This window comes from Bipolaris zeicola, assembly GCF_000523435.1.
Source record: "Bipolaris zeicola 26-R-13 unplaced genomic scaffold scaffold_71, whole genome shotgun sequence".
NCBI classification, from domain to species: domain Eukaryota; kingdom Fungi; phylum Ascomycota; class Dothideomycetes; order Pleosporales; family Pleosporaceae; genus Bipolaris; species Bipolaris zeicola.
In genome coordinates this window covers 44,650-58,067 of record NW_006912120.1, presented here as the reverse complement: position 1 = coordinate 58,067, position 13,418 = coordinate 44,650, and the positions used below count along the sequence as shown (strand labels likewise).

The following is a 13,418-nucleotide window of genomic DNA, read 5'->3' as shown; positions in this document are numbered from 1 at the left end:
CACAAACCGGGCCGTGCGCCGAACGAAACCTCGCCGACGTTTATTTTTTTTATGTAGCACAGGCGAATGAAGCGGCAGCATGATTGCGGCACTGGCTAACTTGCCGAAAAAAGAGGGACGTTAAATGGTGTAAGCCGTGCAAGCAATAGACGGCGACAGATCTTGAAGACGCCGAGGGGCACAAACGAATAAGGCTGAGGAAGTTATTTACAATTCATGCAATCCTACGCTACTACAATCTCTCACATTAACGTATCAAAAGCCACAATCCTTCTCTGACTAACGTGCTCGCCGTTTAATACATGAACTCGCTGAGCTCCAGTAGCTGCGCATCCAGCGATCGTTTAGCTTGCACGCTAGCCTCTCTGTTCTCGGCGTTCAGCCTCTCTTCATATGTCATTTGGAGCAGTTTCTTGACGTCTTCCTCTCCGAACCTCTCGCCGGGGACACCGAAGCCCTTGCCGTACTGTCTTGCTCTCGCGACAATGGCCTCGGGGCCTGCGGTGAACAAGTCGAAGAAGAGTGCGGCGTAAGGAAGTGTCGCGCCGTCCTCGATGTTCTTCAGGTTCTGCTGCAGAACAAGAATGTTGAGTTGCATGAGTGCGCAGCCGTTGGTGTTCATGCGCTCGATCTTGGAGGTGCAGAGAGTGAAGAGGTATCTATCCATCAACGACGCCAAGCCACGCGTGATGTGACTATATGAGGCTGCGGGGATATATGTTGAGACTTCTGTATCGAAAGACACAAGAGTTGAGTTAAGAGTGAGGATTGTTGGGTCGGGATCGTTGAGAAGAGTGTCGATGTAAATGTTTGGTTGTATGCTTGCGTCGAGTGAGTACAGTATTGTACTGCGAATCGCAAGATGCAATGTGCGCAAGGCACGAGTAGAGAGTGACCGATACGTCACTACTACTGCATCGAAGATACTACTCAGAGTAAGTTTGTATTTTGTCAGTGAAGATGTGTGGCACTTACGCAGCAGTTTCTGTACTCAACGGCAGATACACAGGAGCACCTTGGGGTCTTGGGTCAGAAGACGCAAGCTTGGTCCATCGCCTGTTGTGCTTCTGACCATTGGTCTCTATGTTGACTGGAGCCGAGGCACGATCACTAATGTACCTTAGCTGGGCCGTCTTAGTAGCCAGCCACTTCATGCTAGTGTACAACAGGCACAAGTTGATAATGCTCTTCTTGTCTTGGATCATATCAGCCTGGTCCAAGGGTTCATCTGCTTCTACTGCTTCAATGAGAAGGGCGACCTCGCTCTCGATAGCATCGTTGAGGTTGGCGTGGTCAGAAGAATCTATTCGCTCCAGACGGGCAATGAGTTCTTCCATGGCATCCGACTCGGCCCATACAGCTGGTGCTTTCATAAGACGACCGCTGGGTGTGGGTTTTGAGCGGCCGACCAGGGCTTTGTACCATCCTATGCACTTTTGGGCATACGTATCCATCTGATTGACAATGAGTTGAGAGAATGCTTGATCGTGCGGAAGGTTATCAAGCATTTTGCAGAATGCTGTGATGAGAGAGAAGAATTGCGCGGTGCCCTACAGAATTAGCTTTAGTGGAATAATTGTTGAATTGATACATACTTTGAATATGGGCTTCTTGGAGTGTCTTGCCCATTGTGGGTCTTCAGCAAAGGCGTCAAGCTCGACGAATGTTTGTGCACAGAGCTCAATCAGAGTCTCGTCGAGTTGTGGAAGGAAGACATTGACCAGGAAGTCGTCCAAGAACGAGGTCAAGGTGCTTAGGCTGATTTCAGCATTGGATGGCACGACCTCCTTCAATCTATTGAGGAAGTCAAGCGAAGGCGGGAGCAGGATGCCCATGTTAAAGACACTTGGCTCGACGAGAAGCTTGTGTCCAGTGGCGCTACCGTCAAGATTCGTGGTGTTGTTGGTATCAACCTCGTCAAGTCTCTTTGAATCAGACACGAGTCCGGGAACAGAAGTCTTTAGGATAAGCTCAAGGTCGTTCTTCTCCTTGGCTAAGTCCGAAGCCTTTGTGTCAACATCGGTCAGCTTGAACATGCGCTTATTCCTATCGCGAGGAGCACGAGAGAATGCGCTGGCAGCGGACGACTTGGCCTGTCCATCTCTATAAGAGGCCTCACCATCTGTGGCAAGGTAATCATGAAGAAGAGAGCGTATCTGAAGAGGGTCAGCAAAACGCTACCAGTGGAAGTTGACTGATATTACCTCGCTCTGGTAGAGCTTCCACAACTCCTTGAAGCCTCGGGTTAGTGTTGCACTCGAGGACCGACCCTCGCGGCGAACGATACCCGCCACCACATCATGCACGACCCGATGACTTTCGGCAATGGCTTCGAAACGTGCATAGAGGGTCCACATCAAATCGTTGAGCAGGGTTGTTCGGACGTCCTCGCTCTCAATCTCGGTCTTGGACTTGGAATTCTTCTTGGCTGAGTAGGCGCGTAGTATGCTGGGATGCCGTTGGGCCACTTCGTTGTTAGACTTCTCAACGACCTTGAATAGCTCGACAGGTAATCTCTGCTCGATGGTGTCAATGGCGACCTCGAGACGGTTCATCTTCTCGAGTGCTTCTATGACAAGCCTGATGTACTGGAAGGTGTCTGATTCTGGGTTGTGGGCAGAATCATCGGTCATCTAGAGTTGTTAGCAGGATATAGCAGACTGTAACACGTACATACTGGCTCAGAAGTGTCGAGGCCATCGAGGAAGTAGTATAGCAGCCGACCTCTTGCATCGGATTGCGCACGTTGAGACATGTCGCCCTTGACCTGGTTGTGGGCGTACTCTTTCCACCTGTCCTCGCAATACGGTGATTTGAGGTAGAGGTGGCTGTGAAGTTCTTCAATTAGAATGTCAGTCAGAGAGACTTCCTGATTACTGAGATATGTGCGCAAATCAGACAGGGCGCCAATCTTTTCCATTTCAGTTTTGCGGATCATGCGCAGGGCGTCTTGGAGGATGTCTACAGCAGTCAAAAACCGCTTCTCTGATATGCGTGCTTCTAGTCTTTCGGGGACTAGCTGCAGCTTTTCTATTGTGTCAAGCATCTGCAGCATGCCATCGTAGTTTTGGGAAGTAGTAGCAAACTCTCTGAGCTCCGGCTTTGCAGTAGAGAGCTGTGACTTTGCTGATATTAGGGAACTTTTGAGCGTTCTGACACGGTGCTGTGAGCTCTGGAGACTGGACTGGATCTGGTGAAAGGTACCGATGGAGCTATTGAAGCCCTGGTGGTGCTCTGTAGTAGGTTAGTCAAGAGCCTAGGTATTAGGGCAAGACAAGGTACCGTTGACAATGCCCTTGAGGGCGTTTTGCAACTGTTGATGGGTCTGCTGAAACTGGTCTGCTTGGTTTGCGAGGCCGAGGGAGCTCGAGTCCATGAGTTTCAGGGCGACTTCGATGGGTACGCACTGGTCCTTTGTCATAAATTCCCAGTTCTGGCGGATGAACTGTAGCACTTCCTCGATAGCCTGGCTACCCGGCCCATAGTTTGTATTCCTAGGCCTGGAGCCATTCTGGCGGTCGACAGGGCGGCCCTTTGCTGGGGAGCGTTCGTTGCTGTTTGTGCGTGGAGCCATGCGTGGGCTGCCGTCGCGGGCAGAGAAGCCGCCACCGCCGTAGCCCCCAGGCCTGCGATCACGGTCGCTGCTTCGTCTTGGTTCCATGTCATCTTCCTGGGCGAGGCCTCCATATCCACCGGGTCGCCGTGGTCGTTCGCGCTCGCCGCTCGGTCGCGGCGCATAGCCGTCTGAAGGGGCATTCATGGCGCCGTACCCACCAGGTCTCCGTGGACGTTCACCACTGGGCCTACTGTTATAGCTGGCATCGCTGCCAGCGTAGCCATTGTATCCTCCACCGTTGTTGTAGTTGGCAGCACCGTTGGCATAGCCGCCATTGGCCCCCGCCTGCGAGTAGCCTGGGTTGCGCGACATGGCGCTTCTAGAGAAGTTGAGGGATACCGGTTACTGTGGGCGTCGCGATTATAGTCATATCCTGCAGACGAGAGCCTGGGGCATGGTTGGGGTGCATGTGCTGTGGTTGGTGTCTATGTATGTACGTATGTATGGATGGATGTCACTGCGTATGTTGCGGAGAGCTCGGGGGTGTCCATGTGCATGCCCGAGTCGAGCGGACAGGCCTACCAACGGCTGCAACGCACAAGACAGTGTCTAGATGCGGATGCAGGTGTAAATTTCGTGTAATATAGAACTAGAAAGTAAAAGGCAATGGAAATGCAGCAGTCTGGCGACTGTGTCACGCGCTCAACCGCGTCTTTGTCGTCGACTGAGCGGGCTGGTTGGTTGCAGACATGGAGACGGCGATACGCGCCAAGACTCCCTACTAGTCGGAGCTTCTCTCTTTCTCTGTCTCTCCCATTATCACCACCACGACACCGAGGACGACGCGCAGGCCGGCCATTTGCCCTCGACCCGCCTCGGCCCTTCACTCGAATCCCCCAATGCCGTACTAGCATCGCCTCTGCAACACCACCACATCACGCTCCCACCCGCGCATTCGTCCCCCAGCATGGCCGCCGTCTATGCCAACGGCGCGAATGGCGTCAACGGGGCCGGCGCCATGTTTCCTCCACCACGTTACTCGGACGTGCCCAGCTCTATCACCATCTCGGTCGCCGATGACGAGGGAGGCCAGCTCGATGTTGAAATCCCCCTCGACGACCAGATCCAGGACGACCCGACGGAGCTGTGCGATATTCTCGAGGCCGAGAAGAGTGCCACGTCCACTTGGGTCCAGGTCGCCGTCGCCTACGCAAAGCACAAGCGCATAGAGACGGCTATCGATGTCCTCAAGCAGGCCACTCAGGTCTTCAGCCGCGCCCGCCCAGACGACCGCCTCAGCATCCTCAATGGCCTCTGCTGGCTGTACCTACTCAAGTGCCGCGAAGCTCCTCGCGTCCGCCCTCGTACGCTACCCCAAGTATCGCGTCTTATATAACATACCAGCTAACCTTTCTTCTAGAAAACGCCGACCCAGATACAAAGCTCAAGGAGTTCTGGATTCAGTCCGCGACCGGAGTCCTCAACGATGCCTCACGAATCAGCCCCTCGCACCCCCCGCTCTTCCTCGCGCGCGGTGTCTTGTACCTTCTCAAGGCCTCTCTCCAGGGCCCTGCCACAGCTGCTGGCTCTACTGTCAGTCCCGAGCGCATGGAGACGCTCAAGCAGGCCGCTAAGTGCTTCGAGGACGCGCTTCGAGCGTCAGGTGGAAGGAATCTCATGGCCAAGATGGGCAAGGCGCGTGTCAACTACTCCATGGGCAAATGGGCAGACGCTCTAAAGGCATATCAAAATATCCTCGAGAGCTCTCCAGACCTCATCGACCCAGACCCGCGCATCGGAATCGGCTGCTGCTTCTGGCAACTGGGCTACAAAGACGAAGCGGCCAACGCCTGGCAAAGATCCCTCGAACTGAACCCCCGCTCAAAAGTCGCCCTGATCCTGCTCGGCATCTACAACTTCCAGCAAACAGCCAATCTCTCCACCTCCGACCCCAAGTTTGCTGAGTTGATTAAGAAGGCTACGGGCGAGTTCATCCAGCCCGCGCTTAAGCTAGACAATCAGTATCCTCTGAGTTGCGCAACTGTCGGTAGCTATCTTGTCCTCCGCAGGGACGTCAACAAGACCGAAGATGTCGCAAGGCGCGCCATTGAGCTCACAGACACCAATGCCATTGCCAGTGATGGTTGGTACCTGCGCGCCAAGGTCGCACACCAGCAGGATAACATTGCATTGGCTGCAGAGTACTACTCCAAGTCTGATCAGGCTCGTGGAGGCGAAGAGCGGGGCTTTATACCCGCAAAGTTCGGACTGGCTCAGATGAACGTCCTGATGAGCAACTACGATGGCGCAAAGTTCCGCCTCGAGAAGATCCTTCAGCAATCGCCCAATGTCGAGGCCCAGACCTTACTCGGTACTCTCTATGCCGAGGACGTCTTCAACGCTCAAAATAGCAAGTCCACTGAAGACAAGTCTGCCGAGCTGAAAAAGGCTCTCAAGTATCTCGAAAGCGTTCAAAGTGCATGGAAGGACCCCAAGAAGAAGGTGGTGGCTGACCAGTCGGTGCTTCTCAACCTCGCTCGACTATACGAGACAGAGCACCCCGAGAGGAGTCTAAAGTGTCTTGAGGAAGTAGAACAGATGGAGATTGAAGCTATTCCCCAAGAGGACTACCCAGAAGGTATCGAAGAAGGCCCTGAGCTCACAACCGCGCTCCGCGAAATGTTACCGCCTCAGTTGCTTAACAACATGGGTTGCTTCCACTTCCAGGCGGAGCGCTACGTACGTGCTCAGGAGCTCTTCCAAGTTGCTCTCACTGCATGTGTCAATGCTGAGAACCGCGACGACACAATCGACACGGATGCCCTCGTTACTTCTATCAGTTTCAACCTTGCCCGGACTTACGAAGCCGAAGGTCAGACCGACGAGGCCAAGAAAGTATACAACAGTTTACTCCAAAGACATCCCGATTACGTCGACGCCCGCATCCGTCTTACCTATATGGCTCTCAAGGAGAACCCTCAAGACGAGGGTCCGCGAGCTGTCAAGGATCTTTTCAAACAGAACGAGGACAATGTCGAGGTTCGCGCCTTGTACGGATGGTACGTCAATAAGTCCAAGAAGAGGACCCAGAATTTTGCCGCAGACGACGAACAACGACTCTACAAGCACACTCTGCAAAAGTCCGACAAGCACGACCGCTACTCACTCATGGGCATGGGCAACATCCACTTGGCCATTGCTCGTGAAATGCCAAGGACTTCTGAACAGGACAAGGAAAAGCGTCGGAAAGGATACGAGCGAGCCGTTGAGTTCTTTGACAAGGTCTTGCAACTCGACCCAAAGAATGCATATGCAGCACAGGGTATCGCAATCGCATTGGTTGAAGATAAGAAGGATTATTCGACAGCCCTGCAAATCTTTACCAAAGTCAAAGAAACACTCAAAGATCATAGTGTTTTTGTCAACTTGGGCCACACATACTGCGAGATCAGACAGTATGCCCGCGCAATTGAAAATGTAAGTTTTATAACTCTTCTCTTTGCGCAAAAATAGCATCCACTGACATATTGAAGTATGAGGCCGCCCTGTCGAAGAATCGTCACAATGATCCCAAGATTCTGGCCTGCCTTGGACGAGCATGGTACCTCCGAGCCAAGCATGAGCGCAGCATAGCTGGTTTCCGGACCGCGCTCGACTACTCGAAGCAAGCTCTCAAGGCCGCTCCCGCCGATCTTAACTCGCAATTCAACGTTGCCTTTGTCCAGTTCCAGATCGCTACCATGATCTATTCGCGTCCAGAGCATCAACGTACCCTCGAAGAAGTCGATGACGCTGCAACAGGTCTCACAGAAGCCATTGAGGCTCTTGAGAAACTCGCAAAGGAGGAAACACCGCCCTTCCCCCGTGCCGATATCACTTCCCGTGCAAACATGGGTCGCAACACTATGATCAAGCAACTCGAGCGTGCCCGCGAACAGCAAGCAGCATACGAAGGCGAGAATGCAACCAAACTCGACCAGGCTCGCCGTCTCCGTGAAGCAGAAAAACTCCGTCGTGAAGAGGAGAAGAAGCGCCTGGAGGAAGAGGCTCTGGAGAAGAAACGCAAGTATGTAGAGGAGCAAGAGCGTCTTATTCAGCGTGACCGTGAGCTCATGGAGAAGCGCAATGAAGAAGAACGCAAGCGAATGGAAGACGACGAAGACAAGGAGATTCGCAAAGCTGAACGTAAAGCACGCGGACCAAAGGGACCCAAGCGCAAGAAGAAGGATGCCGACTCTGACACAGACGGCCTGCCTTCTGACGACGATGAGCCACGCTCAAGGCGCCGGAGGACCACAGTCAGTGGTACCGAGGAATTATCCGATGGTGAGCGACCACGTGAGAAGAAGAAGAGGAAGCTTGCTCGCAAGAGCGAGCCCTCAGGCAAATACAAGTCTGCAGAGTTCATTGACGATGAAAGCGACGACGATGACAGTGCGGCGGCCCCTGCCGATGACGCCGACAAGGACGGTGCTGCTCCCGCTGGAAGCGACGATGAAGGCGCTGCTGCTGCTGCCCCTCGGCCACGCAAAGCCCGTGTCGTCGACGATGAAGACGAGGATGACGATGACGGCGCAACAGCAGCCCACAAGTCAAACGACGTGGCCATGGACGATGACGAAGACGAGTAGAGAGTCGCTTCCAAAACTTAGTTTACATACAGGCACGACATGTCATGATGATCTGAAAGGGAGTGGGTTCAGGTCTTTGATAATCATTAGTTTATATCCGGTGGCGTTCTTTTTCCAAGACTCCCATCATCCCATCTTGCATCGCTTCTTCCTCAGACTATTTCAAGGCATTTTCCCCTTCATCTGTCTGGTCTTGTTCCTCTTTTTTTGTCCGGATTCTTTTGCATCAGCGCCGTGGCGTCTAGGAGAAAGGGGGGACAGTAGGTATCGTATTCTTCTTAATCTCATCCATTTCAGATCCACGTTTTGTTTTTTGCGATGCAAATGGGTAAATGGTGGGTTGGGGGGAATTTCTAGGGGCCGAGATAAGAAAATTTGTATATACCGTTCACTTGGTGGAAGGGTCGACTAAAAAAGTTTCTTTGGTACAATGTACACTATAAATGTTTCGCGTCTACTCATTAAATTGGCTTGTGAGAACGATTGCTAGCACATGTTTGAAGAACTGCCTGACAACGGTTTGTCATCTCAAAGCGCCCATTCGTCCTTGTCGTCATTCGCGCTGATAAACGGTTCGTTAACGAGTTTGACAGCCAACTCACTGCATAACACACTATCACACCCAATACGTTAGTATCTGTATCCGGGAAGATGGAAACGTCGACAACTTACCAGCTACTCCCCACAAGCGCATCCAGCTCGCGAATCGCCTTCTCCCTACTCGCCCCCGTCTTAATCCCCTTCTGCACCTCAACCTGCAACTCAGCAATGCGCTTCCCACGCGCAATCCCCGCGAGCTCCACCACCCTCTTAGCCAGACAATCGCTATGGAACGCGTGTTGGCAGGGGAAAACAAAGAACTGACGCGCCAGCAGTGGCAAGCCGCAGACGTAGCAGCGTTCACCCGGTTCAACAATCGCATATCGCTGTTCAAGAGCCTTGATGTCGGACTTGATATGTGTAGCAGTTGCCTCGCTATCATCCATTTCCTGTTTGAGATTATCAATTTTGCGGCTGTAGTCTTCGAGGGCCGCGCAAATCTCTTCTTTAAAGTCGTCAATGACGACAAAGTCGGGGAAGAAAGGTATCAAATCTTCTATTCGAAGAAGGTCGACGCGGCGTAGGAATTCAATCGCGGTCTTGATGCCGCTCGACTGGGAAATGACCTTTTTGGCAATGGCGAGCCAGAGCTTCTTGCGGAGAGCAGGCTCAGTATTTGACCGGTCGGCGACGGAAGATGCGAGGTCTACCTCGTCATATTTCAGGGCTAGGTCCACGGCTTGCACGTATTGCTGCATCGAGCTGTAGATGTGCACGCATGACTGGACACGCTTGTGTTGGATGCAGAGGCGAAGGGCAAAGTCGGCGTCGTAGTTTTGCTCGTGAGCAAGCGATTGGCCTTCCAGGTAGGCGAGCAGCGCTGATTCATCCTTCGTGGAATGTGATGCGTAGATGGAAATGAGAGTGTTGTGAATTGCCGCATCTGTTGAGTTGCGTTGGTTGATCTCAAAGAGGAGATAACGGACGGCCTGGTTTTGACTCAACGGGACCTTGGTTTGGCTGTTGTAGTTGAGGAAAGCCGGGATGAGCTTCTGCGCATCAAAATTGGAGTGCCGCATCATAACGTCAACAAGCTCGACTGGCACATGCGCCATGAGAACAGAGCTGTACTTGTAGAATATCTCTGGGTCTGTCTGTTTCTTGAGAACACTCAATGATTCTTGCCAGCGCTCGCGCTGGACCCAGTATGAGAGCACATAGTTGTAGTCGTTCACAACTGTCGCAAAGAACAACAATTCTTCTTCCCGGCCGTGGCTACTGATGATGTCGTATACCGTCTTTCGATCCAGATCTCCTTTGTACTTTGATACAAAATCCTGATACTCTTTCCGGATCACTGAGAGCTGGTCATGAGTCTCAGCAGTGTTCATGCTCTCGGAGAGTTCTGCTTTTGTTGTGATAGTGTCGTCTAACGTGTTAAGTTTCGCCATGTAGAGCTCAATCAGCCACACAGCCACCATGGTCCGTTGCATGATGGCACCTTTTTTCAACGTTGACAGTTTGGTGACCAGGTACTTCCGCAGGGCATCTTGCTCGCCATTGTCGATGAATGTTAGTGCAACCTGTTCAAAGGGTTTTGTGCTTCGCCCGTAGACGGTCGCTGCTTCCATGTATTGGTTCTTGCCGACGAGGTAATCACCAGATGCTGTAGCTACCGCATCCTTTTGCGCTGGTGTTTTAGCATACTGCGATGCCGCCTCGAACTGTTGTGACTTGAGCATGATCTTCCAGACGTCTCTACTCTCATCCGTTACGACGACTTCGAAAATCTCTTGGGTCGTAAAGAGCCAGTATGTGTTCTTCTTCAGGTCTGCCACCAGCCCTAATGCACTTTGTCCTTGGTCAAGCACCACCTGATCGAGAACAACGGTATCATCGAGGCGATTGATGGCTACGATCCTACCTTCGACAAGTTGGAGTATGTGCCACTGACTTAACACCATAGAAGTGACGGCCTCTTGCGTCCTGCGAGCGCGTCCACTAGCAGTTTGTGAAGGTGGTATCTGGGATCGGGGTAGCATCTTCGCGTCACCAAGAACTTTGCCACCAAGCTCAGAAGTATCTTGTGATAAGTACAGTTTTCCATGCAGCACGCCTTGTGATGTCAGCCAACCGAATACTCTCTCCGTCTGTAGGTCCTCTCTGTTGGGGTTCTCTTGGTTTTCCGGAGAGACAGCCAGCAAAGAGGTCGCTGTAGGAGCCACATTCAACACTTCGTGTACGGTGGCAGACTCGCTTTCGAAGAGTTTGGAGAAGATGGATCCGCTTCCCTCGTTTCCTTGGCGTCCGACTTTGCCAGAGAAATGTAGGAATGTGGAGGGCGTAGCAACAATGATGCGGCGCAGATCCGACCGCCCAGGCACCATGTCTGTCCACAGACCTGTTACAGGGCCATCGTTTGTTCTGTATACGCTCTTCAGGTACCGCTCTTCTCTCCTGTAAAACTCGGACGAGGGCTCAATATAAACTTCATACACATTGCCGTCTGAGGATCCAATCAGAATCTCCCTCGTTGAAGCGGTCGGTTGCGAGGGATTCCATGATATGCTCTCGATGACAACTCCTTTCAATCTCGACAATGCCTTCGGCGTCCGCGACTGTGTGTGGAGATAATAGTTCTCGGCGAGGGTAGTGGTTACGATGAGATGGGATGCGGAGGGGTCTAGGAAAAGGCGCTTGATAACGCCAATCTCCGAGGGCTTCTTGGGCAGATCAATATCTAACATGCGAGTAAGCGCTTGTTCTGCTGGAATGCTCTAGCACTCGAGTGTGCATGACGAACCATCTATGTCTGCAGGACTATCCAGATCTATACGCAGAATACGACCGGTAGAGAGGGCCAGGATCAGAACATTATTTGCTACCGCAGCGGCGACAAAGTCAGAGGATATGTTGAACTGCAGAGACACGCGCTCGATGTTGAACATGGGGAGCGAGGCATCCTCTTGCATGTTGCTTGTGCTCGGCGGCGCATACCCGCTCGACATGTCGTACGCCATTCTGGGACGTGGAATCGGCTCGCTGCTATTATACGTTTGGGGTCATATTTTGCGCGGCCCTCTGCTACTCTTCCTGGTCTCTGAAATATCCGAGGCTTCGGTGCGCAGACTTGTCTGTTGTAGTGGAAGCATCTTGACAGCCTTGGTGACGCCCAAGCTCGCGGAGCTTGGACGTCGGCGATGGAGCGGAGATATGCCGGCATTAGACTTAGTCACGTGGACTCGCGTTCCATACGTGCAATTGTCCTCCACCTCGGACTAGACGAGGTGACTAAGAACCAGAGATGACATAACACCCCCAGGAATACTATAAAACACTCTGATTTCTCACATCAACATTCTGTACTCTATTATTTTCAATAAGATGCCTGAGTTGATTGTCCACATCAAACTATTTCCTCGACATATCCTGTGCCACCATGCCCCTCACATATCCAGCTACCCTCTCAGCAACCGGTACACCGTGTCTAATACAGAATCCATGTGGCCATCCCTCTGTATGGTCAATTTCCATGATTGGCTTCCAGTTCTCTCCCATACCATCCACTTCCTCTACATCACCTCTGCCATATCTACCGCGGTTGTTAATCAACGCATCTCGTGTGGCATCCGCAACCCAATGATCAGTGCGTGCAAACAAGAAGCGCAAAATAGGTCGGGGGTGCGGATGCTTGGTTGGTGGCTCGGAGGCGGAGGCTCCCCAGATTTCTTCATCCCAGATGTCGGTGTCGATTTGGAACATTTCATCGCGCGCCATGTGTAGCGCTTGTTGGACGCCGTGTGGGGACTTGATGAATGCCGCAGTTGTATGAGCAGCATCTGGAGGAAAGTCCATGAACTTTGCCACGAGTGTAGCTATGAGAGATACAGGAAGTACATATGTTAAAAAATATACAAAAAGCGCAGCGAACACCGAAAAATTGGAGTTTTTGAGAAAAGGCTGCATCACATGGTTAGTAGCGTTCCGTCAGATAGAGCGGTAACATAGACATACAGCAGCCCTCATCCCACTCTCGCTCCGAGCAATATCCACAACTGTAGGGAACAGTCCTATGGCACCAACAACTCTGGTCTCGAAATCGTCACCTGCAAGGCCATGTGCCCTCAGCCTGCGAATGATTTCTAGTGAGATGTATGCGCCGACCGAGTGCCCCACCAGGATCACTCTAACATCCTTTGCACCCTGGTCTTTGACTTCTTCCACCAAGTCTGTCAACTCGTCCTCGGCATGTCGGATTTGATCTTGTAGTCCGTATGGCGGCTGTTTACGCCATTTCATCGTCTTGATCTCCTTGGAGTTCATTTCAAAGCCTGACAAGCTCCTTCCGTACACCTGGAATTCAACATCGCGGTCGGATGCTGTATTATGGCTCAACAGGCCATAAAGATGGGTCAAGAAAGTACGGTAATACTCGACGAGTCCTGGATTACCAGTAACAAAGTAGATAATGTAGGTCCGCGAGGCCGATTTCTTGCCTGGTTCCGGTGGAGTGCGGAGATGTATCAAGGAGGCTGGTGGAGAAGACATTGTGATATTGCAATCTAGGATAAAATATGGGATTAATAGAGAGGATGTGGGAGGGGAGCCTCTGAGAGCGATTTTATGGGCGTCTTTTGATATCTTGGCTGCGCTAGGTTCAACCCTAGTTGATGCAGATACACTATGCCTTT

The 13,418-nt window shown here is 52.1% G+C and overlaps 5 protein-coding genes across 5 annotated transcripts; 2 read left to right on the top strand and 3 right to left on the bottom strand.

Moving 5' to 3' along the window:
• Positions 1-295: 295 nt before the first annotated feature.
• Positions 296-3,574, bottom strand: COCCADRAFT_95730 (uncharacterized protein; the record flags this gene model as incomplete). The annotated part of the gene is made up of 6 exons (XM_007713978.1): positions 296-926; positions 976-1,550; positions 1,596-2,156; positions 2,205-2,633; positions 2,678-3,234; positions 3,283-3,574. The coding sequence occupies 6 exons, from the start codon at positions 3,572-3,574 to the stop codon at positions 296-298; spliced, it is 3,045 nt and encodes a 1,014-aa protein (XP_007712168.1).
• Positions 3,575-3,926: 352 nt separating this feature from the next.
• Positions 3,927-4,169, top strand: COCCADRAFT_95852 (uncharacterized protein; the record flags this gene model as incomplete). The annotated part of the gene is made up of 1 exon (XM_007713977.1): positions 3,927-4,169. One exon carries the CDS (start codon positions 3,927-3,929, stop codon positions 4,167-4,169), a length of 243 nt encoding a protein of 80 aa, XP_007712167.1.
• A 405-nt stretch (positions 4,170-4,574) lies between these two features.
• Positions 4,575-8,187, top strand: COCCADRAFT_95857 (uncharacterized protein; the record flags this gene model as incomplete). The annotated part of the gene is made up of 3 exons (XM_007713976.1): positions 4,575-4,920; positions 4,977-7,033; positions 7,090-8,187. The coding sequence occupies 3 exons, from the start codon at positions 4,575-4,577 to the stop codon at positions 8,185-8,187; spliced, it is 3,501 nt and encodes a 1,166-aa protein (XP_007712166.1).
• A 528-nt stretch (positions 8,188-8,715) lies between these two features.
• COCCADRAFT_4926 (uncharacterized protein) lies at positions 8,716-11,747 on the bottom strand (the record flags this gene model as incomplete). Its single annotated transcript, XM_007713942.1, has 3 exons — positions 8,716-8,788; positions 8,860-11,467; positions 11,531-11,747. The coding sequence occupies 3 exons, from the start codon at positions 11,745-11,747 to the stop codon at positions 8,716-8,718; spliced, it is 2,898 nt and encodes a 965-aa protein (XP_007712132.1).
• A 391-nt stretch (positions 11,748-12,138) lies between these two features.
• COCCADRAFT_26158 (uncharacterized protein) lies at positions 12,139-13,275 on the bottom strand (the record flags this gene model as incomplete). Its single annotated transcript, XM_007713952.1, has 2 exons — positions 12,139-12,687; positions 12,742-13,275. 2 exons carry the CDS (start codon positions 13,273-13,275, stop codon positions 12,139-12,141), a joined length of 1,083 nt encoding a protein of 360 aa, XP_007712142.1.
• Between the last annotated feature and the right edge of the window lie 143 nt (positions 13,276-13,418).